Below are 22,733 nucleotides of genomic sequence, written 5' to 3' on the forward strand. Positions count from 1 at the left end.
TTGTATTTTCAGGCTCATTCCGGTCAAAGCAAACCATCTTTTGTGACAGAAATCCATAAGTGGACGCGGTGTTTCCTGGGCTCGTTTGTCTCGGGTCCCGGAGGCGCCGGGAGGAGCGAGTTCACTCCCGGACAGAGGAATGAGGCGGCGATCGGGAAACATTGAACCGAGAAGCTGATGCTCCGTCGGAACTCGGGAATAAAGGCTGAGGATTGAAACAACTAAAAACTGTGCTCGCCCTTTCACGAGTTTACTGTGACCTCCCTCTGCTGCAAAGCACTACCGCCCCCTACAGACGAACTGCATGAACATCATTATGGATTATACATCTGTGAGTCTGGTGTCTTTGAAATTCAAACATATTTAATTACTCGAAGGTCTGAAGTCTTGGATAAAATATTTTCCTCTGGATTAACCCCTTAACTCCCGCCTGAACCGAGCACATTTTCTCCAGTTTGGCTTTACCCCAATCCAAAAGCTTCTGGAAAAAAGGTGTGAAAATAGCAACAGAACTGAGACGAAAACAAAGATGGAAATGTGACAAAAAAGTGACGAAAGATTGACAAAAAAATTATGAAAAATGTATGAAAAAGTGGCAAAAATGTGACAAAAAAATGTGACAAAAAATGACCAAAAAAAAAAAAAATGATAAAAATTTGACAAAAAAGTGAGAAAACATTGACAAAAAATTGATGAAAAAGTGGCAAAAATGTGACAAAAAATGGCCAAAAAAAAAAGATAAAAATTTGACCAAAAAAATACTAAAAATTGACCAAAAAAAAAAAGACAAAAATGTGAGAAAAAATGACAAAAACGTTACAAAAATGAGTTGAATACCCAACAAAAAATGATGGAAAAAAATGTGATGGCGTGAGGAAAAAGATCCTCTCTGTTCAGGCGGGAGTTAAGAGGTTAATAATTGACTTTTTCGAAAAGTCAATGTTAAAAATTCATGGGATTACTAGTTTTTTTCTTAATTCTGATAGACCCCGGGCTCCGGCCCCCCGGGCTCCGGCCCCCCGGGCTCCGGCCCCCGGCAGAACCTAAACTTCTTTATATACCATATTTATCATGTAATGGTTCCCAGCCCGACACTTTTACACTTTATTAAAGTTTAAAATGACTTACCCTCTTCACCCCGCCCCTAAAAACCCAAATCTAAAAGCGTATTGGCCAGTGTCGCGCCTCATTTGAAAGCTAAGGCCTACATTATTCATCTACATGGATCTGTTTCCTTTCGTTGTCGTCACTTAACATTTTGTTTTTGTCACTTGTTATAACTTTGTGTCTTTTTTGTTGCTGTTTTGACACTTTGTTCTTGTAGATTTGGTTAAAGCCGCCGTGTGTTAAGGTGAGGGTATAAGTTCTTCTCCAGATGTAGCCAGTCCTTCACCTCTGGAATAGTGTTGTGGATCTTTAGTTTCCTCTGGGGTGTGACGTGCGACACCACTGCCCCCTGGTGGACACAGAGCCTGGTGACTGTGACTCTCCAGACTCTCAGGATGGTTTTAAAGCTTTTCAGGAGCTGCAGGTTCAGAGTCTGTCACAAAGAGGAGCCGTTCAACACAGCGACAACACAAACCGTTAAAGAAAATATATTTTATTAAAACATAATTTAGTACATCTTTAAAAACAACTCAAACACTGCTGATGTGTTTCACGGGATCTGCCACGATGTCGTCCACAAAGAACGTCTTAGTCCAAAGGAAACAAAGAGTTTAGTTCATAATCGCTTTCTATGAAGATCCTGTTCAAATAGTAAATAATTTAACTCAGTGATGGGAAAGAGGCGCCGACATGTGATCAGACTCTCAGTCATTTAGGATCTCGTCACATGCAGTGAGCAGCAGCAGCTGCAGGGGGCGCCACATAGTCTTCATTATTGTCTCACTCTTTTGTTTGTGTTTTCATGACCCCCCTGACGTCTCTGTGTTTGAGTGACTGGCTCCACATCTCTGATCTCAGGCTCGGGGGAAACGGGAGTAACATGACTTCCTTCACTCCTCACTTTTATCAGTTTGTGAATTTAAAAGTATCAAATATTAAAATCACAAATGCAATATTTGTCAGAAAAGCTGTCGTGCTTTTTTTGTGCTGCCCTGAGTCACTTTGATCATTTGATACCGAGGGCGAGGATCGTGCTTCTCTGTGGTCCTCATGGCGGGAGCTGACATTGCTGTAACACCGCCCCCTGGTGGCCAGGGGTCACTTAAAGAGACACTTGGGAGCTTTGATTCTAATGAGACCTCCGACCTCCCAATAACAGCTTAAAAGTCTGGCTCCAAAGAGTTTTTCTTTTTCTAAACATCTCTGTGACCCATGTGACCCATATGACCCATGTGACCACTCTGGGGGAGGTGACATTTTTAACCATGCTAGTTTTTGTTTATCAGCCCAATATTTGGAAGCATTTTCAGTGCATTGACTGGCCCCAGAGCCTGTGGAGGCTCCGCCCCCCCCGCGAGTGCAGGACGTCCCGCCTTTTTGCCCTTTTAAGGAGACAGAGCGGCCATTATGATTCACACAGGTCTTGGAACCTTTACTATGGATGGGGCTGAATGGGACCCGCTCATCTTTATTATATTATATCTATGGTTTGATTTCAGATGAACTTTTCTAAACACTTAAAGATCTTTACAGAGAGAGAGCGCTCACTCTGATATTACCCTCACAGCAGGAGTTCAGTAGAGCTTTTCAGTTTGTCTAAAAAACGGTTTCCTCGGAGTCTTGGTTTAGTCCTGGCTCAGACCTGCCTCAGCCCGGTCTAATAAATCCTAAAGTTTGAGTAAGTTATAGTATTTGTGCTGAAGCGGCTCAGTATCTTCACTGTGGGTCTTGTATTGACGTGTGGAGAGTAAAGAACTGAAACTCTGCAGTGAAATAGCATTAGTTTTGCGACAGCGCCCCCTGCTGGAGCTTCTCTGTAAACAGCACTCAGCCCTACACGCGCTGGAGGAACCATCGGCCATCACTAATCTAACTTAAGCACCAGAACTAATTAATAAACTGCTTCAGTCGTGTGGATCATGTGACCAGGCGCTCTCTCCTGATTGGCTGCAGCGCGTCGGTCGCCAGGCGCCGCCTCGCGCTCCTCGTGTTCAGGTCGACTTGAGGAGGAGAGTCTTCGTCGGACGCGTCTAAAGAAAACAAATGATTATTATTAGTATTTCGATGTGAGAAGTCTGTGCGTCTGCGCTGAGACTCTCACCGACGTCGCCGCGGCGCGGAATAACAGCGTCTCCATGGCGACCGTGTGCCGCGGCCCGGCCCCGGTGGGTTCTGCTGCGACTCTCGCCCGGCTGTAATCTGCTCCGGGCCTGTAGGGGGAGCTCCTCGTGATGGGATTCCTGTAGGAGATCGGATCGTTCGGTCAAATGTGACTCGAGCACATTCACGATCCTCGGTTTCCGATACCGATATCTGACCGATACTTTTGTCGATACATTTACTCAAATGTAAAACAGATTCATTATGTTCATTTATTACTTTTCCAAACATTTCATTTCTTTTGCATTTGCGTTTGTTTGAGGTGAAATAAACCAAAAGAACTTCCTTTTCCCCAATAAAAAAAAATAATAAATCTGTTTTTCCCCCAAAATGTCCCATTTTTTAAAACTTTTCCCCTCCCATTTTTCTCTGTTTTTTCCCCAATTTTTTTTTTTTTTTAAATCTTTCCCCTCAATGTTTTAACATATTTTCCCAGCTTTTGATCACGTTTTTCCAAACTTCTCCCCCAAATTTACCCACATTTGTTCCACTTTTTTTCAAACTTGTGTTTCACTTTTTTTTCTTTAAAGTTGGAATGACCAACAGCAGAAGATTTTATATTTCTTACTTTCGATACTTTCATTTTTTCAATACTGGTATCGTTAAACAGTGCCCGACCTTTAATGAAATCTGTTTAAACTGTGATCGTTTGTGGCCCTGTGAGGCTCATGCAGGACTCACCAGTCGGGACGGGCGGATCGATACCAAAATATCGATATTTCGATCCAGGTGGCTCTTTTTAAAGCATCGATCCTCAAGCTCAAATATTGATACTTCATTATTTATGTATTTCCTGACACTACTATGTCAGCCATCAATTTACTACTATATTTTTGTGCACAGAAACGGCACTTCCTCCTTTTGCCTTTAGCCCCGCCCCCTGTTCCTCGTGTATAAGTCCCTTCATTGTCAAGCACCCAAGTCCATCTGACATGTTAGAGCCGTATGAACCACCTCGGGCCCTGAGATCCTCAGGGAGGGGCCTCCTGGTGGTTCCCAGAGTCAGGACTAAACACGGTGAGGCTGCGTTTCAGGTTCATGCAGCAAAAGTCTGGAACAGCCTCAATGAGGATCTGAGACAGGCCTCAACCCTGAGCATTTTAAAGTCCAGGCTGAAAGGACAGCTTTTTACTGCAGCCTATGGAGATTGAAACATCTTTTTTTTTATATTAATGTAATTGTAACTAATGATTTGTTTTCTTGATTTTCATTGTGTTTTTAATGTTTTTTTGTGTGTTTTTAATGCTTTTTATTCTATTTTTACTATGTTTGGTGCTGCTGTGAGGCACATTGAGTTGAAATGTGCCATACAAATAAACTTGCCTTGCCTATACGTTATACCCAGAAAATGCAGATGTATTTTTCTTTTTGCACTTGCTCTAAAGTACTGGCTCTTGTTTTGTTCAGCTGTTAATGCAACATGAAAAATAAACCCTATATTAACTCCTGGTATTACTCGGTAAAACGCCTGGTATGGCCCGTCCCGACTCACCAGCCGCCCCTCAAACCTCACGTGACCCTGACCTGAGCTTTGGCCAGTCTCCGTCGCTCTCGCGCCGACAGAAGCTTCTCCTGCTCCGGCGTGGACGGGACGGGAAACACGTCCCCGAGCGGCTCTGAGGAGGACACGCTTCAGTACCACAAACCACAAAAAGAACCAGATCAAGGCTTTTCCATTCGTGTCGTTTCTCACCGATGAAAGCGCTTTCCGACTGGAGCAGAGAGCACCTGGAGGCCCCGCCCACAACGCTCCTCTGTGAACCACACGGCAAACATGTGAGAAAGCTTTGGTCATTAGAATGAGCCCCACTCACCAGGTAGTCGCTGGGATGAGGCGGAGACAGGTCGAAATAATCTGAAACACCGTCCTGGGCCGTGGACCTGCGGGACTGAAGCGGCTCCGAGAAGTCTCCCAGTCTCCAGGGCACGTGTTTGGAGACCAGGCCAGACCCGGCCCGGGACTCGGCGTCTGTAACGGAGAGCAGGAGGTTCAGACCAGGACTCTCCCTCGGACCCGGTTCCTGGTCCGGAGTTTCACCGTTGAACTTGAGCTGCAGGGAGTCGTGGATCTTCTGCAGGTTCTGAGGCTCGGTGCTTCTGGAGCTCGGCCGTCGCACCGGAGCCTGGAGCCGGAGCCGGGCCATGTCGAACACGTCCACCGGGGGGCGCTCCCTCTGCCTGGACAGCAGGAGGAGGAGAGGAAGAAGAGGAGGAGGAGGGTTCAGAGGAAACCACCAGGTCAAAAACACACGGCTACGAGATCAGAACGAAATCACTGTTTGGAAGAAACGCAGGTTTAAGAATCGACTTTAGCTCCAAGGCAAGAAATGAGGAGATATGGGGAAAATGTGGGAAATTTTGGATAAAATATATGGAAAAGTGGAGAATATTTATGAATAAAAATGTAGGGAAAAATTAGGGGGAAAAAATAGAAGAAAATTGGAAATGAAAAAAACAACAACAAAAAACAACAAAAAAACAGGGAATGTTACGGAAAAGTGGAGAAAATTTGGGACGGAAAGAAATGAAGGAAAAATTGTGAAACAAAATTGAAGAAACATTTTTACAAATTGTGGGAAAAATGTGACAAAAAAAAGGGAAAATAATGAGTGAAAAAAGGACAAAATAGAAGAAAAGTGAAGAAAAACGCAGGGTAAGAAATATTGAAAAAGTGGAGAAAATTTTGGGGGAAAAAATTGGTTGGAAAAATTGAGAAAAAAATGGGTGAAACATTTTAAAAGAGAACAATTTGGGGGAAAAAAACATCTCCTGGAAGACTCACCTGTCGCTGAAGGGGGAGTGGCCTCCTGGAGGACTCACCTGTCGCTGAAGGGGGAGGGGTCTCCTGGAGGTCTCACCTGTCGCTGAAGGGGGAGGGGTCTCCTGGAGGACTCACCTGTCGCTGAAGGGGGAGTGGTCACCGTGTGAGAGGCGTGTCCTGGAGGACTCACCTGTCGCTGAAGGGGGAGTGGTCACCGTGTGAGAGGCGTGTCCTGGAGGACTCACCTGTCGCTGAAGGGGGAGTGGCCTCCTGGAGGACTCACCTGTCGCTGAATGGGGAGGGGTCTCCTGGAGGACTCACCTGTCGCTGAAGGGGGCGTGGTCTCCTGGAGGACTCACCTGTCGCTGAAGGGGGAGTGGTCACCGTGTGAGAGGCGTGTCCTGGAGGACTCACCTGTCACTGAAGGGGGAGTGGCCTCCTGGAGGACTCACCTGTCGCTGAAGGGGGAGTGGTCTCCTGGAGGACTCACCTGTCGCTGAAGGGGGAGTGGTCTCCTGGAGGACTCACCTGTCGCTGAAGGGGGAGTGGTCTCCTGGAGGACTCACCTGTCGCTGAAGGGGGAGTGCAGGTCCCAGTCTCGGTGCTGCAGACGCTCCTCCAGGCGCCTCTGCTCCGTCCTCAGCTGCCTCCTCAGAGCCGACAGCTCAGAGAACACGTCTCCGCGCTCTCCTAAACACAAACCTCACGTTAGTTGAACCTCAGCAGATGTTCAGATCTCTTTATGGAACCGTCGGGTAAGAACCTGCGGCTCGGAGCTGGTTCCTTCGCGCTGGAACCGGCGGAGACTGCAGCCCGGACAGAGATCTCTCCTGTGAAACAACACCACATTAAAACCCATTTGATCAGAGCGTGAGAGGGTGAGAGGGTGAGAGGGTGAGAGGGTGAGAGCGTGAGAGGATCGGCACTCACAGACAGGGGGGGGATGGACTGCTGGCTCTCCACCGTCGGGGGGCGAGGGCTGAACGGGCCCAGCTTCTTCTGCAGCGACGGGACGGGAGGAGACGGCTCTCGACACAGCGGCTTCACACGGACAGAAAAACAAGGCCACACATCAGCACCGTCTGTGTCTGTTTGGAAACGTCACATGAACGTAGTCGACTTCATTCTTAACATCAGCAGTGAGCGATTCCCTGGGTTTGGTCTGAAAGGCGCTGCAGTGTCTGGATTCTTTTACTTCTTCTCTGCAGATGTTGTGTTTTTGCTGCTTTAGACGATGGTTCTTGAGCTCATGAACCTCTTATAACAATAACAAGGATGAAAACGCAACAAAGATGTGCCACGACAGTGAAGCAACAAAAAAAGAGATGAAAAATCCACAAAAGTGCAACAAAAACACACAGAAAAGCAACAAAAGAGCGACAAAAAAGTGGCAGAAAAGCAGTAGGGCGGCCAGTCGACTAATTGGTCAATGTGGACTAAATGCACTTCAATGCAATTCAGATGCTCTGACTTCACTGAGAGGCCTGTGGCAGGTCTGTCTTTTACCGTGGGCTAATATTTAACCCCTTAACGCCCACCTGAACCGAGCACGTTTTCTCCAGTTTGGCTTTACCCCAATCCAAAAGCTTCTGGGAAAAAGCTGTGAAAATAGAGACAGAACTGAGACGAAAGCAAAGATGGAAATGTGACAAAAAAAGTGAGAAAACATTGACAAAAAAGTGACGAAAAATGGATGAAAAAGTGGCAAAAATGTCACAAGAAATTGACAAAAAATGGACGAAAAAATGCCAAAAATGTGACAAAAAAATGACAAAAAAATGACAAAAAAATGCCAAAAATGTGACAAAAATATGACGAAAATGTGACAAAAAATATCACAAAAATGTGATAAAAAAATGACAAAAAAATGTGACAAAAATGTGACAAAAAAATGACAAAAATGTGACAAAAAAATGACAAAAAAAATGTCAAAAATGTGACAAAAATGTGACAAAAATGTGACAAAAATGTGACAAAAAAATGACAAAAATGTGACAAAAAAATGACAAAAATGTGACAAAAAAATGACAAAAATGTGACAAAAAAATGACAAAAATGTGACAAAAAATGAGTTGAATACCCAACAAAAATGATGGAAAAAAAATCTGATGACGTGAGGAAAAAGATCCTCTCGGTTCAGGCGGGAGTTAAGAGGTTAATTATAAAAAAAAATCAAAGTTTTACAGACAGAGTGACGTTTGAATTGTTTGTGTGAAAAGCTTTTGATAAAGTTGTCTCTCCTGTGTGAGCATCAGCAGCTCTGTGTTGGTGAGATGTTTCCTCATAGGCCAGACTTCTACAGGTGTTTAAACCTCTTCCTGCATAAAGAAGACGAGGAGCTCCGCGTAACGTGAACAGAATCATCACTGCATCGTCAGCACTAAAGTCGGAGAAATGAAACGGCCTGAGAGGACGGACCCGGAACCAGCGGGCGGAGCTTTTCACAATAAAGTACACGGTGAAACAGAGACAAGTCAGAGACAAAGTGTGGAGGACAGTAAGAACAGGGACGACGATGGATCTACCACTTTATTTGGATTATATGGATGTTTGGACAGGCAGGAGCAGAGATTAAAGTGACTTTTTACACATAAATGCACCGTTTAGTTGCTTCTATGAACAGTGCAGCATAGGGCTGTGCAATTAATTGAAATTCGATTACGATTTCGATTACAACAGTAAACGATTACAAAATTAGCATAATCGCAAAAAATCTATTATAATTTTTTTTTTCAATTTTTCTTTTTTTTTTATGTTTAAAAAAAAAAAGAAAATGTTTTTTTTTTTTTGATTTTTGTCACTTTTTTGCTGGATTTTTGTCTTTTTTTATGGATTTTTGTCTTTTTTTTTAATGGATTTTTGTCACTTTTTTGATGGATTTTTGTCTTTTTTTGATGGATTTTTGTCTTTTTTTAATGGATTTTTGTCACTTTTTTGCTGGATTTTTGTCACTTTTTTGCTGGATTTTTGTCACTTTTTTGATGGATTTTTGTCTTTCTTTGCTGGATTTTTGTCACTTTTTTGCTGGATTTTTGTCTTTTTTTAATGGATTTTTGTCTTTTTTTAATGGATTTTTGTCTTTTTTTAATGGATTTTTGTCACTTTTTTGATGGATTTTTGTCACTTTTTTGCTGGATTTTTGTCACTTTTTTGATGGATTTTTGTCTTTTTTTGCTGGATTTTTGTCACTTTTTTGCTGGATTTTTGTCTTTTTTTGATGGATTTTTGTCACTTTTTTGCTGGATTTTTGTCACTTTTTTGATGGATTTTTGTCTTTTTTTGCTGGATTTTTGTCACTTTTTTGCTGGATTTTTGTCTTTTTTTAATGGATTTTTGTCTTTTTTTGCTGGATTTTTGTCTTTTTTTTAATGGATTTTTGTCACTTTTTTATGGATTTTTGTCACTTTTTTTTATGGATTTTTGTCACTTTTTTGATGGATTTTTGTCTTTTTTTGCTGGATTTTTGTCACTTTTTTGCTGGATTTTTGTCTTTTTTTAATGGATTTTTGTCTTTTTTTGCTGGATTTTTGTCTTTTTTTTAATGGATTTTTGTCACTTTTTTATGGATTTTTGTCACTTTTTTTTATGGATTTTTGTCATTTTTTTGATGTTTTTTTTTAAAGGCAACAAATAATCGTTTGAATAATCGTGATTTCAATTATGACAAAAATAATCGTGATTATTATTTTTTCAATAATCGAGCAGCCCTAGTGCAGCAGTTACAGCTCGAGCTCCTAAAGTTCTATGTCTCATGAGTGCAGTTTGGGAAAGAATTCTACGAGTTTGGGTCAGAAAAGTTGTTGTTTTGTCGTCATGCCCCGCCCCCTTTTAGTCGACCTATCGTTGGTCAGACCAAGAAAATCTAGCCCGAGTAATAACACAAGAAAAAAGTAGTCCAAAAGTGGGCGTGTCATCCTCACCTGTGTGACCTGCGCTCTCTCCTCCCGCTCTCTCTCCTGGCGCCTCCTCTGAGCTTCACTCTCCCTCTCCTCCGCCTCCCTCCTCATCCTCTCCGCCTCCTTCTTCCTCTCCTCCGCCATCAGGATCAGCTCCTCGTTCTTCGCCTTTTGCTGCAGAACAGAACAGGAGGACGGAGCGGCGTGAGTGAGGAGCGCGCCCGCCGTCCGCGAGCCTCCAGAACACGCTTACCTCCAGCTCCTTGCGCCTCTTCCTCTCCTGCTCCTCCTCGTACTCCTCCTGGATCCTCGCCCTCTGCTGGGACAGGCGCCGCTCCTCGCGCTCCTCCTCCGCTCGCAGGCGCTCCCGCTCCTCCGCCTTCAGACGCAGCTTCTCATCGATCTGACGGGGGAGATTCAAACGAGGATGAATCTGCCGCGCCTCCTCTTAAACCTGAGGGAAGAACCTCTGTGGCGGCTCCTCACCTGCAGTTTGAGGAAGGCCTTGTACTTGTCCTGCTCCTGAAGCTGCTGCTGCGTGGGCGGAGCCGAGAACACGGAGCCTCGGGCGAACTGCGGCGTGTGGACGTGAGTGAAGCCTGTGAATGAGACGGGAAGGAAACAGTCAGGAGGAGGAGGAGCAAAACATCCAACACTGAAGCTCCATCACAGCCCGGCCATATATTAATGATGTTAAAGGAACAGACCAGTGTGTTTAATACTGAGGCATGTTCTTGCCTTAGACGAGTTCATGTGCACCTGTCTGGTCTTCACGCGTGCCTTCAGTCACGTAAACACAGCACAGACGGCGTTAGCGTTTAGCCTCTCCTCCTCTGTAGCTCCAAACCAGGAGAAGAGAGAAGCTATAGTTCCCCCTTTTATCCGCTTAGAAAATCCACAGGGTTTAATTTTGTGTAATTATACTTTATCGTGTAACTCTTCACGTAACCATATTTAAATAGGGAAAACGTGGAAGAGCTTGGTAGCTTCTATCTTGACCTGGTTTGGAGCTATAGAGGAGAGAGGGAGAGGCTAAATGCTAACGCCGTCTGCGCTGTGTTAACGTGACTGAGGACGCGCGTGAAGACCAGACAGGTACACATGAACTCGTCTAAGCTCAGGTAAGAACATATCTCAGTCTGGAAAAACAATGGCCTGGTCCTTTAACCCCTTAACTCTAGGGCGGCAACTAACGATTATTTTGTAATCAATTAATCTATCGATTATTTTTACGATTAATCGATTAATCGCTTGGCTGTGAATGGTGTTATCTCATTATAGCTTAAGTCAAGCTGTTTAAGGAAGTGCTGATGGAGTAAACTAAAGGGAAATGTTGTTTGAAGGCTCTATTCATGAAATTCACATTGTACAAAACACTACAGACCCTAAATATAAAATCAAAGTAGGTTTTCATAAGAAAAAATACTTTTTTTTTTCATTTTTGCTCCATTTTAGTCTGTGTGAACCAGAAAACGATTCATCAATTACTAAAATAGTTGTCGACTCTTTCAATAATCGATTAGTCGTTTCAGCCCTACTTAACTCCCACCTGAACCGAGCACATTTTCTCCAGCTTTACCCCAATCCAAAAGCTTCTGGAAAAAAGCTGTGAAAATAGCAACAAAACTGAGACGAAAACAAGGATTAAAATGTGACAAAAAGTGAGAAGAATTTGACGAAAATATGGACGAAAAAGTGACAAAAAAATGTGAATAAATTGACAAAAAAGTGACAAAAAAAGTCACGAAAATTTGACAAAAATGAGACGACTGCCCAACAAAAAAAGTGATGAAAAAAAATCTGACGTGAGGAAAAAGATCAATTTAGTTTTGTATTTCTTAGCTTTCAAATGAGGCGTTACACTGGCCTACAGGATTTGGGTAAAGCTGAACAGGAGAAAATGCTCTCGGTTCAGGCGGGAGTTAAGAGGTTAAGGAGCTCGTCGAGGAGCAGCTGAGGCTCAGGCGTCTGGTCCAGAGCCTCCTGGTCTCTCCCTCAGGAGGTGTTCCAGACCTGAGGCCCAGGACACGCTGGAGAGACACGTCATCTCGGGGTAACCCTCTGCCTGTCAGACACTCCCCCGTCTGGACAGCTCCTCGCAGCCCATCATTCCACCATTTTACCCACGTCGGTCCAATCACGCACCGAGAGGCGGGACTTCATTCCCCAAAGACGCGGAGGCCGTCGCCGCACTCGACCAAAACAATAGAGACGGCGCCGCGGCGAGTGATGCCATGTTTTCTTCTGCTCTTTCGTCTGTTTTAAAATAATCCCTAAAACCGGAGCAGCGTTGGAAGCGTTCCTCGTAAATAAGGACGCTTTTGGAAAGGCTTCCTGACACTTGTTGCTGTGACGTATCCAGCGTTGCTCTGATTGGTTGATGCCGTCTGTCAATCACGCCCACCGGGAAATCGTTGAGCTCCTGCTGCTCCGAGACTATATGTCTTTGAAATATCTATGAAAAAGCCTGTAGTTTGGCAGGACAGGATAAACCCCCCAGAACAGCGTCTGGGGAGAAGGAAGTCTGGACATCTCTGCTCAGACGCCTCCACGACCCGGCCCCGCCCTCTCTGGGCTCTGGAGTCTGAACGATTCTGACTAAAGTCAATGTCGCGATTTCTATTTCACTTCGATTTTTCTTCCCCCATTTACCGTTAATAACCTTTAGTCACATATAACTAAAATATAACGTAAACGGAGACAATGTTACTGCTCAAGAAATATAATATAATTAAAAAAACAGCACATTTACATCACTGTAATTATAAAACTGTAAAACTGTTATATTTGTTGTACATCATTTCTCGTTATTTGCATCTTAATTGTGTTTTAGTCAGTGCTTATGATGGAAGTTCTTTGTCCCAAACATAAGCTCCTTTAGGTTCTAACTCTGTGAGGGCAGAGTCATGTGATTCCAGTGTGAGTTTCTGTTCGGGCTTTTCCACCAAGGTGTTGGTTCTGGGCTGGTTCTGGTGCCGGGTTGGTTCCAGACTTGGCTTTCCACCAAAATGAGAGCTGTGCCTATTGTCATGGCAACGCTTTGGGAAGTCAACATCAAACATGGATAGTAACATCTCACTACAGCCACTTCTGGTTATAAAATACAGAAAAATAAGTTTATGTTCCAGTCACAGCAGCCGTTAACATTTTGATTTCTTCTTTCTAACTCTTGTTTTAGCTGAAGAGCATAAAGCAAAACAACAGTTTCCTCCACAGAGACTGTTTTGGCTTCTCCAGGAAGTTCTAAGCACAAACTAACTCATATTGATTGTTTGTTGGAGGAGAGAGCCACGCCCCCAGCCGCTGACATCACTGGTGCTCGTTTCTTAGTCCAGCTTTTAACTGGTTCCCGACCGGCACCAGATTTTGGAACCAAGAGCCAGCGTTTTTTCAGTGGAAAACGAAAGAACCGGTTCTGAAACTGGAACAGGCCCAGAACCAGCACCGGCACCAGCCTGGTGTAAAATGGCTCTGTGAGGGTTTCTGTGTTAGCAGTGAGGGACCAGCGCTAAGGCTAACGCTAGCCCTTTAGCTGCTTTATAAACGCTGATATTTTCACTGGACGTCCAGGATTACTGAGCAGCACCTTAACGAGACTGAGGAATAAACTGTCCCAGCTCTGCACTGGGAGTGAGCAGGACTGTTTCTGACTCTGAAGAGCCTCTGTGTGAGATGATGTCCCTCAGGCAGCACAGGGACTGAGAGCCTCTGTGTGAGATGATGAAGAGCCTCTGTGTGAGATGATGTAGAGCCTCTGTGTGAGATGATGTAGAGCCTCTGTGTGAGGTGATGTAGAGCCTCTGTGTGAGAGGATGTGGAGCCTCTGTGTGAGATGATGTAGAGCCTCTGTGTGAGATGATGTGGAGCCTCTGTGTGAGATGATGTAGAGCCTCTGTGTGTGAGGATGTGGAGCCTCTGTGTGAGATGATGTAGAGCCTCTGTGTGAGATGATGTAGAGCCTCTGTGTGAGAGGATGTAGAGCCTCTGTGTGAGATGATGTAGAGCCTCTGTGTGAGATGATGTAGAGCCTCTGTGTGAGAGGATGTAGAGCCTCTGTGTGAGATGATGTGGAGCCTCTGTGTGAGATGATGTAGAGCCTCTGTGTGAGATGATGTAGAGCCTCTGTGTGAGAGGATGTAGAGCCTCTGTGTGAGATGATGTGGAGCCTCTGTGTGAGATGATGTAGAGTCTCTGTGTGAGATGATGTAGAGCCTCTGTGTGAGATGATGTGGAGCCTCTGTGTGAGATGATGTAGAGTCTCTGTGTGAGATGATGTAGAGCCTCTGTGTGAGATGATGTAGAGTCTCTGTGTGAGATGATGTAGAGCCTCTGTGTGAGATGATGTGGAGCCTCTGTGTGAGATGATGTAGAGTCTCTGTGTGAGATGATGTAGAGCCTCTGTGTGAGATGATGTAGAGTCTCTGTGTGAGATGATGTGGAGCCTCTGTGTGAGATGATGTAGAGTCTCTGTGTGAGAGGATGTGGAGCCTCTGTGTGAGATGATGTAGAGTCTCTGTGTGAGAGGATGTAGAGCCTCTGTGTGAGATGATGTGGAGCCTCTGTGTGAGATGATGTAGAGTCTCTGTGTGAGAGGATGTGGAGCCTCTGTGTGAGATGATGTGGAGCCTCTGTGTGAGAGGATGTAGAGCCTCTGTGTGAGATGATGTGGAGCCTCTGTGTGAGATGATGTAGAGTCTCTGTGTGAGAGGATGTGGAGCCTCTGTGTGAGATGATGTAGAGTCTCTGTGTGAGAGGATGTAGAGCCTCTGTGTGAGATGATGTGGAGCCTCTGTGTGAGAGGATGTAGAGCCTCTGTGTGAGATGATGTAGAGTCTCTGTGTGAGATGATGTAGAGTCTCTGTGTGAGAGGATGTAGAGCCTCTGTGTGAGAGGATGTAGAGCCTCTGTGTGAGATGATGTAGAGTCTCTGTGTGAGATGATGTAGAGTCTCTGTGTGAGAGGATGTAGAGCCTCTGTGTGAGATGATGTAGAGTCTCTGTGTGAGATGATGTAGAGTCTCTGTGTGAGAGGATGTAGAGCCTCTGTGTGAGATGATGTAGAGTCTCTGTGTGAGATGATGTAGAGCCTCTGTGTGAGATGATGTAGAGTCTCTGTGTGAGATGATGTAGAGCCTCTGTGTGAGATGATGTGGAGCCTCTGTGTGAGATGATGTAGAGTCTCTGTGTGAGATGATGTAGAGTCTCTGTGTGAGATGATGTAGAGCCTCTGTGTGAGATGATGTAGAGTCTCTGTGTGAGATGATGTAGAGTCTCTGTGTGAGAGGATGTAGAGCCTCTGTGTGAGATGATGTAGAGTCTCTGTGTGAGATGATGTAGAGCCTCTGTGTGAGATGATGTAGAGTCTCTGTGTGAGATGATGTAGAGCCTCTGTGTGAGATGATGTGGAGCCTCTGTGTGAGATGATGTAGAGTCTCTGTGTGAGATGATGTAGAGCCTCTGTGTGAGATGATGTGGAGCCTCTGTGTGAGATGATGTAGAGCCTCTGTGTGAGATGATGTGGAGCCTCTGTGTGAGATGATGTCCCTCACAACAGTAAAGCCTGACAGGTGACACGTGTGAATGAGGTGAAGTCGTACCGTTGAGGCGGTCATTAGCGGAGTCGGGGTCACTGCACACAGAGACTGTACCGTTGACCCGCTCGTTGGGGTCGGGCTCTGGGCGCCTCAGAGCCGCTCTCCTCGGCCTCTGCTCGGGGCGGCTGTAGGCCTCCTCGTTCAGCTTGTGCATCTGGTTCAGGTCGGCTACAGAGAGACAGAAAAACCATCAGACTTTTACAGAGAGGAGGAGACGGACGTGTGGAAGCCAGAGCTCCGTTACATTTAGATACATACAAGTACTTAAACTTTTTACTTTACTTCCAACGCCTACACCAGAAAACAGAACAAAATAATGATCTGATGATTTTGTTTTATGTTTTTGTAACCGAATAAACATTCATTCATTCATCTGCACATTTACAGGGTCATCTCCAATGTCAGGAATGGGGGGAAAATGGCGGAAAAAGTGGAAGAAATGGTGGCAAAAAAATAGCAAAAAATGGGGAAAATTAGGGGAAAAAATGGGAACATGCTGCCAAAAAAAAGTGAAAATTAGGGGGAAAAATGCCAAAAATAAGGACAAAAAATGCTAACGTTTTTTGAAAATTAGGGGGGAAAAAATAGGGAAAAATATGCACAAAAAAGGGGGAAAAGTAGGAAAATTAATGCCAAAAATGAGGATAATTTTGGGAAACATATAGAAAAACTGGTGTAACAGAAAAAAAAAGAATGGTGGCAAAAAATAAGGGAAAAAAATTAGGAAAAACTTGACAAGAAATAGGGAGAAAATTACCTAAAAATTAGAGGGAAAAATAGCTAAGAAATGGGGAAAATTAGGGAAAATATTGCTAAAAAATATGCTGCCAAAAAAAATAGCAAAAACTAGGGGTAAAAATGCAAAAAATAAGGACAAAAAATGCTAGCATTTTTTGAAAATTAGGGGAAAAAATCGGGGAAATTCTGCAAAAAAAATTGGGAGAAGTAGGAAAATTAACGCCAAAAAATGAGGCAAAATTTAGGAAAACATATAGAAAAACTGTGTAGGGAGAAATAGCGAGAAAATTACCTAAAAATTAGGGGGAAAAATAGCAAAACAAGTGGGAAAATATTGCGAAAAAAATTGCGAAAATTAGAGGAAAAAATGCAATAACAAAAAAGGACAAAAAATGCAAACATTTTTTGAAAATTAGGGAGAAAAATAGGGGAAATTACGCAAAAAAAAATGGGGAAAATTAGGGGAAAAAATGCCAAAAATGAGGAAAAATTTAGGGAAACATATAGAAAAACTGTAACAGAAAAAAAAGAATGGGACAAAAAATAAGGGAAAAAAATTAGGAAAAACTTGACAAGAAATAGGGAGAAAATAACCTAAAAATTAGGGGGAAAAAATAGCAAAAAAAGAGGGAAAATGCTGCTAAAAAATTGCGAAAATTAGGGAAAGAAAATAGGGGAAATTATGCACAAAAAGGGGGAAAAGTAGGAAAATTAATGCCAAAAATGAGGAAAAATTGAGGGAAACATAGAAAAACTGTCTAACAGAAAAAAAAGAATGGTGGCAAAAAATAAGGAAAAAGTTAGGAAAAACTTGACAAGAAATAGGGAGAAAATTACCAAAAAATTAGGGGGGAAAATAGCACAAACATTGGGAAAATTAGGGAAAAAATGGCAAAAAATAAGGACAAAAACTGCTAATTGTTTTTTTGAAAATTAGGGGGGAAAAATAGGGAAAATTATGCAAAAAAAAAAAGGGGGAAAATTAGGGGAAAAAATGCCAAAAATGAGGAAAAATTGAAGGAAATATATAGAAAAACTGGTGTAACAGAAAAAAAAGAATGGTGGCAAAAAATAAGGGAAAAAAAAGGAAAAACTTGACAAGAAATAGGGAGAAAATAACCTAAAAATTAGGGGGAAAAATAGCAAAAAAAGAGGGAAAATGCTGCTAAAAAATTGCGAAAATTAGGGAAAGAAAATAGGGGAAATTATGCACAAAAATGAGGAAAAATTGAGGGAAACATAGAAAAACTGTGTAACATAAAAAAAAGAATGGGGCAATAATTCAGAAAAAACAATGTATTTGAGCTGAAACAACCCGGTCACTTCTGTAATCCAGTCCTTGGATCAACAGCATCAACACCAGAATCTAAAGAGATTTCCTCGACACCAGACTGGTATTGGGTTAACGCTGCCCCGCTGTAGTAGAAGACCCCGTGTATTTACCGATGAGGTTCCCGGTGCTGTCCCGGAGAGGGGCCCCTCCGCCCCCGCGGCCCCAGGGCTCGTGTCTCCACATGTCCTCCTCCAGCCGGGCCTCGTAGCGCTCCTTCTCCTCCGTCTCCACACGGCGGCGCTCCTGCTGCTCCCGGATCTGAGGCAGAGTTTGGATCAGGAGCGTTTCATTCATTTACAAACGCCTGAACCCGGCTCTACCCAAATCTAAAAGCCCAAACTGCAGCTGAACACTGGGGGAACAGGACAGCACTGGAGCTCTGACTGGGGTCACACGGGGAGAACTGCAGGGGCTGGATTTATTTGGGAAAAGCACAAATCACGGTGATCTGGGAGAAGAGGAGGGAGAGCACCATCTACAGGGCGGAGGGGAAACTGCACGAAGCTGACGCCGTTTACCTGGTCCAGAAACGAGTGGAGGTCTTTGTCTGGATCGTCCTGTCAACAAACCACAAACTAAACTTTTACAATCCTGTTTCTGAATAAGCTGATTCTGATGTTGTTGAGAGGCAGGACAGCAGCACTTCTTTTTACGCCTCGAGAGTTTCAAAACACTAAGATTCATTGAACTTTTACTATTGTGTAATTGAAGGTGTTCTAACCAGTTTATTACAGCGTGGTTTGGTCTCGCTCTGACTGTGATTCTCTCAGTAGCAGCAGGACCTTTCTCCTGGAGCCACAGATACTAATGTGTGAAAGATCTGCACATTTACACGTTCATCTCCAGTGTCAAGAAATGTGTGAACAATGGGGGGAAAATTGGGAGAAATGGTGGCAAAAAAAAAGGAAAAAATGACAAGAAATAGGAGAAAATGTGCAAAAAAAATAAGGGAAAATTTGGCCAAAAAATTGGGAAAATTAGGGGAAAAAATTGCAAAAAAAATAGGATGAAGTTGAGGGAAACATATGGAAAAACTGTATTAGAAAGAAAGAAAAAGTATGGGGCAAACGTTCAGACAAAAAAAAAATTAGGAGAAAAAAATCTTTATTTGAGCTGAAACAACCAAAGGGACTTCCTGTAATCCTGTCCTTGGACCAACAGCATCTAAACTAGAATCTAAAGCAGGCGTCTCAGACATGCGGCCCGGGGGCCAAATGCGGCCCCCAAGGTAAATTGTTGCGGCCCGCGAGATAATTACTTATTTATATTAAATGCGGCCCACCAGTAAATTGCATTAAACACAAGGCACCGCGCGGTGGCGCCAATGCTGCTGCGGACGCGAGAATGTCAACATCAGACGGGGAGGGAGATGCGGCGCTTCTGCAGACGACTTATCAACTTTTTTCAACAGAGAGACAAACTAAAGCAGCGACTGAGAGAGAGGAGCTTCTGAAACAGGTGGAGACTCAGAACATGAGGGAGAAACTTCAGATGTTCAGATAAACATGAGCTGGAGAAGTTACAGCAGCAGCAGGACAAAAAGCACCTTTACCATATTTACCTTTATGACTTTGCAAAGCGAACACATGTATTAGTGTTTAAAAGAGTCACAACAGTAAAGGGAGGAGCCTTTTCTCTCAGAGCTACATTATCATGTCACTGAATTTAATCTTTATTAAGGACACATGATCCATAGTTACATTAAAAAGGGAGAATATGGAAATGTATACAAAATACTGCAAATAATTACAGCAACATTGACAGTAAAAATATAACCCCATCAGTTCTAACTGTGGGTCACAAACAGGCCTGAGGTCAGTGACTCTTTAACAGGCTCACAGACAGAAACTGGACCTGACTCCTGAAAGAGCACTGATGCCCTGAACCAAAATGGGATTCATTACAAAAAAACTAATTGTCTAAGTCTGTAATTTCAAATTTAGAAGCTCAGCAAATGTTTGGCTGATTGGAAACATCTGGAAGCTTAAACATGTGCAGATCGGTCATGTACAGTCTATTTTAACTTATATTATAGCAAACAAAAAAAAGTTGCTAAATAATAATTGACTTAATATAAAAGGCTTCGTCTGTTGCCCCCGACCAACACTGGGTTTGCATTTCCAAATGAGTTTGAGAGCCCTGATCTAAAGACTCTCATTTCATCTGCCAGGAGCGGCAGATGAACTCGACTCTTAAATCGAGCTTTACAAATGAGCTGCTGTACGGCCTTTACCTTCCCTCAGGAGAAGGTTTGGCTCTGTCAGATGTTCTACTGATCTGATTTGTCTGGACTTTTATTGTTCAGTATTTATTGTTTGTTAATTTTGCCGTGTGTCGTCACTAAAGCGGCTGATCCTGTACCTGCTGTTTCAGGGCGTCTCTGTAGCTCTGAACCCTCTCTCTGGCTGACCGGGGCTTCTCTGCAGGGAAGAGTCCGCGAGACTCCGCTGTGGCCGGTTCAGCCGCGGGACTGAAACACAGACGTGACGAAAGTGACGAAGCTTTTCAGCGTGAGCGGCGTCAGCGCGAGCGGCGTCAGTGTGAGCGGCGTCAGAGCGAGCGGCGTTTACCGAGACGGAGGCTCCTGGAAGCTGCTCTCGCTCGGCTGGCTCTGAGGACTGTGGCCTCTGTAGTGACAGGGCGCGGCGCCTCCTGGTGGTAAGTTCCAGTACTGCACAGGGACGCCCCCAGGAACGGCCAAGTGATTATCTGAGGGCGGAGACGGGAAGGAAAAGCAGGAACGTTATGTCAAAGAGGCTCTGGAGGGAAACCAATGCAACTAGAAAAGAAGAGAGATTAAACCGTACTGCAGCCTGTGCCTCTTTGAGACTTTATTAAGCAGGAAGTAAAGACACAGTGACATTTAGAACATAATACTTCCATCTAGGCCTGGGGCGGTAACCGGATTACCACCACACCGCTGTCACGTGAGCACACCGCGGGTCTGAGCTCCTCACCGTCATCACCACCCAAAAAAAAAGCCTTAAAGTAAACGAAATTTAACCTGAAAAGGAACTAATAATAAACCTGAACAAGTGTCTCAAGGAAAAAAACAACAAAAGTCTCAAAAAAGGTGAAAATAAAATGAAAAAGCAGCCGCCCTGAGCAGGTGAGGACCAGACAGTCACACATCAGGCCTACGTGAGCGCGGAGATACAGCTCCATATGCACATGAGGCGCATTTACTTAAAGTTTACACTGGGCCTGTTCAAGAGGCGACGCGAGGGCAACAATTAAAGCTGAAATGTAAACATGGCTCTGTGTAAACCGGTGAAAAACGGATAAACTACGAAGACGAGGCTGATCGTTGGACGGACTGGCAGATCTGACCAAACCGAAGCACAAGGACACTCGTGTTTTCGGACTTTTTCACGGATCATCCTGGAGGAGCAGGATCTTCACGGTCCTCAGCAGGTGGACATGTTTTCCTTCTTCATCAGTACAAAGGCCTGACCAGTAACTTTAAGGTGAGGAACTTTAGTTTGGGATGTGTTTACAAAGCGGGTGATGGAGCTGATGTAGCGTGACCGGTCAACACGCGTGTTAAACCTGCTGTCTGGACTCTAACTTAGCCAAATAACATCAGAACAGGTCATTTGACAGGTAAATGTTTGCTTCCTTTCTCCTTTCACTCACTTTGATCTGCATTAAAGATATAAGCGCAGAGATGCTTGTTTGCGATGGTCGGAGTGAAGAGGCTGAAGCTGAATAAATGATCAGCAAACTCATAATAAGAGACTAAATCACTCAGTTTTTCATAAAGGTCTGGCAGGAGAACAGCGGCTCAGGTGCTTGGTGAGCCCCCCTCCCCTGTTCAAATGTGTCCCCCCCACTTTCAAAAGCTTCTGACGCCAGTGAGCGGTGTATCGTTTGAAAAAATCCAAACTGGCTCAGCCCTACTTCCATCTAGAACTAAGTCACAGTGCAGAACTTTCCCCCAGTGGAGCCTGAAAATGGCCCTGTCCCCACAGTGAGACTGATGAAGGTTCACTCACAGTAGGGCGTGGGCGGCTCCAGGGGGTTCCTGTAGAAATGCTGAGGCTCATAAGGTGGACTTCTGTAAACGTCACTCACAGCGGACGGAGGGTGAGGAGGAACCACGGAAACCCTACAAACAAAACCAACAGGTCAAACAGATCACTGCATGTACTGTAGTGACTCCCTCAGGGTGGTACCTGGGAGCGTCTGTGCGGTAAAGCGGCGCCTGGCTGTGGTACAGGCCTGGTCCGAGCCCCAGGGCCGAGCTGTAGTCCAGGACCGGACTCTGGAAGGCCACACGGGGGAGCTCCGGAGCAGAGGACTGGTCTGGGACGGGTTTATCGTTGACCTGAAGGAGGAGGAGCCGGTCGGTCTCCACCAACGCCTCTCGCTTCCTCTGCAGACCGAACTGACGGATCCGGTCCGGCTGCAGACGGAGAGAGAGACAGAGAGAGAGAGAGACAGAGAGAGAGAGACAGAAAGAGAGAGAGACAGAGAGAGAGAGAGACAGGAGAGAGAGAGAGACAGAAAGAAAATAGAGGGTTTTAGTGACACATCTAAAGTGACTTCCTTTGTTGTTTTGGTTCTAAAGACAATTATCCATAACCTGTGAGAGCCAGACTGACCTCCTGGAGAGAGGCTGGACTCTCCATGTTTCTGGAGTTGCCCGCGGGGAGAGGCGGCGGGCTGGGGTGGGTTTGCTCATATCCCCCCAGCTCAGCCGCCACGTGTTGGAGTTCACCCCGGTGGACGAGAGGGTCGCGTCCCTACGCCTTCGGGTCGGGGACAGGTCTCTCACCGTTGTTTCGGCCTACGGGCCCAACATCGGTGCAGAGTACCCGGCCTTCTTGGAGTCCCTGGGAGGGGTACTAGATAGTGCTCCGACTGGGGACTCCATTGTTCTGCTGGGGGACTTCAACGCCCACGTGGGTAACGACAGTGAGACCTGGGAGGGAGTGATTGGGAAGAACGGCCTCCCCGATCTGAACCCGAGTGGTGTTCTGTTATTGGACTTCTGTGCTAGTCGCAGTTTGTCCATAACGAACACCATGTTCGAGCACAAGGGTGTCCATAAGTGCACGTGGCACCAGGACACCCTAGGCAGGAGGTCGATGATCGACTTTGTAGTTGTGTCGTCTGACCTCCGGCCGCGTGTCTCGGACACTC

At 44.7% G+C, this 22,733-nt stretch overlaps 1 protein-coding gene across 1 annotated transcript in view; it reads right to left on the reverse strand.

Annotated features, from left to right (window-relative positions):
• Positions 1-1,330: 1,330 nt before the first annotated feature.
• Positions 1,331-22,733, reverse strand: part of LOC306963516 (centrosome and spindle pole-associated protein 1-like) — a gene marked incomplete at its 3' end in the record, with an annotated part of 34,558 nt that continues 13,155 nt past the window's right edge. Inside the window, exons 11-29 of the mRNA XM_079557089.1 lie at positions 21,764-21,993; positions 21,584-21,696; positions 20,159-20,297; positions 19,950-20,058; positions 17,699-17,846; positions 15,521-15,685; positions 10,411-10,523; positions 10,178-10,327; positions 9,949-10,098; positions 6,959-7,069; positions 6,792-6,858; positions 6,595-6,718; positions 5,306-5,445; positions 5,082-5,236; positions 4,961-5,021; positions 4,792-4,883; positions 3,209-3,347; positions 3,034-3,137; positions 1,331-1,540 (exon numbers count right to left, since the gene is read on the reverse strand). Coding sequence (XP_079413215.1) covers positions 1,331-1,540; positions 3,034-3,137; positions 3,209-3,347; positions 4,792-4,883; positions 4,961-5,021; positions 5,082-5,236; positions 5,306-5,445; positions 6,595-6,718; positions 6,792-6,858; positions 6,959-7,069; positions 9,949-10,098; positions 10,178-10,327; positions 10,411-10,523; positions 15,521-15,685; positions 17,699-17,846; positions 19,950-20,058; positions 20,159-20,297; positions 21,584-21,696; positions 21,764-21,993 — 2,520 coding nt within the window. The remainder of the gene's footprint in view (positions 1,541-3,033; positions 3,138-3,208; positions 3,348-4,791; positions 4,884-4,960; positions 5,022-5,081; positions 5,237-5,305; positions 5,446-6,594; positions 6,719-6,791; positions 6,859-6,958; positions 7,070-9,948; positions 10,099-10,177; positions 10,328-10,410; positions 10,524-15,520; positions 15,686-17,698; positions 17,847-19,949; positions 20,059-20,158; positions 20,298-21,583; positions 21,697-21,763; positions 21,994-22,733) is intronic.

Source organism: Gobius niger, assembly GCF_951799975.1.
Source record: "Gobius niger genome assembly, chromosome: 5".
Lineage (NCBI taxonomy): Eukaryota > Metazoa > Chordata > Actinopteri > Gobiiformes > Gobiidae > Gobius > Gobius niger.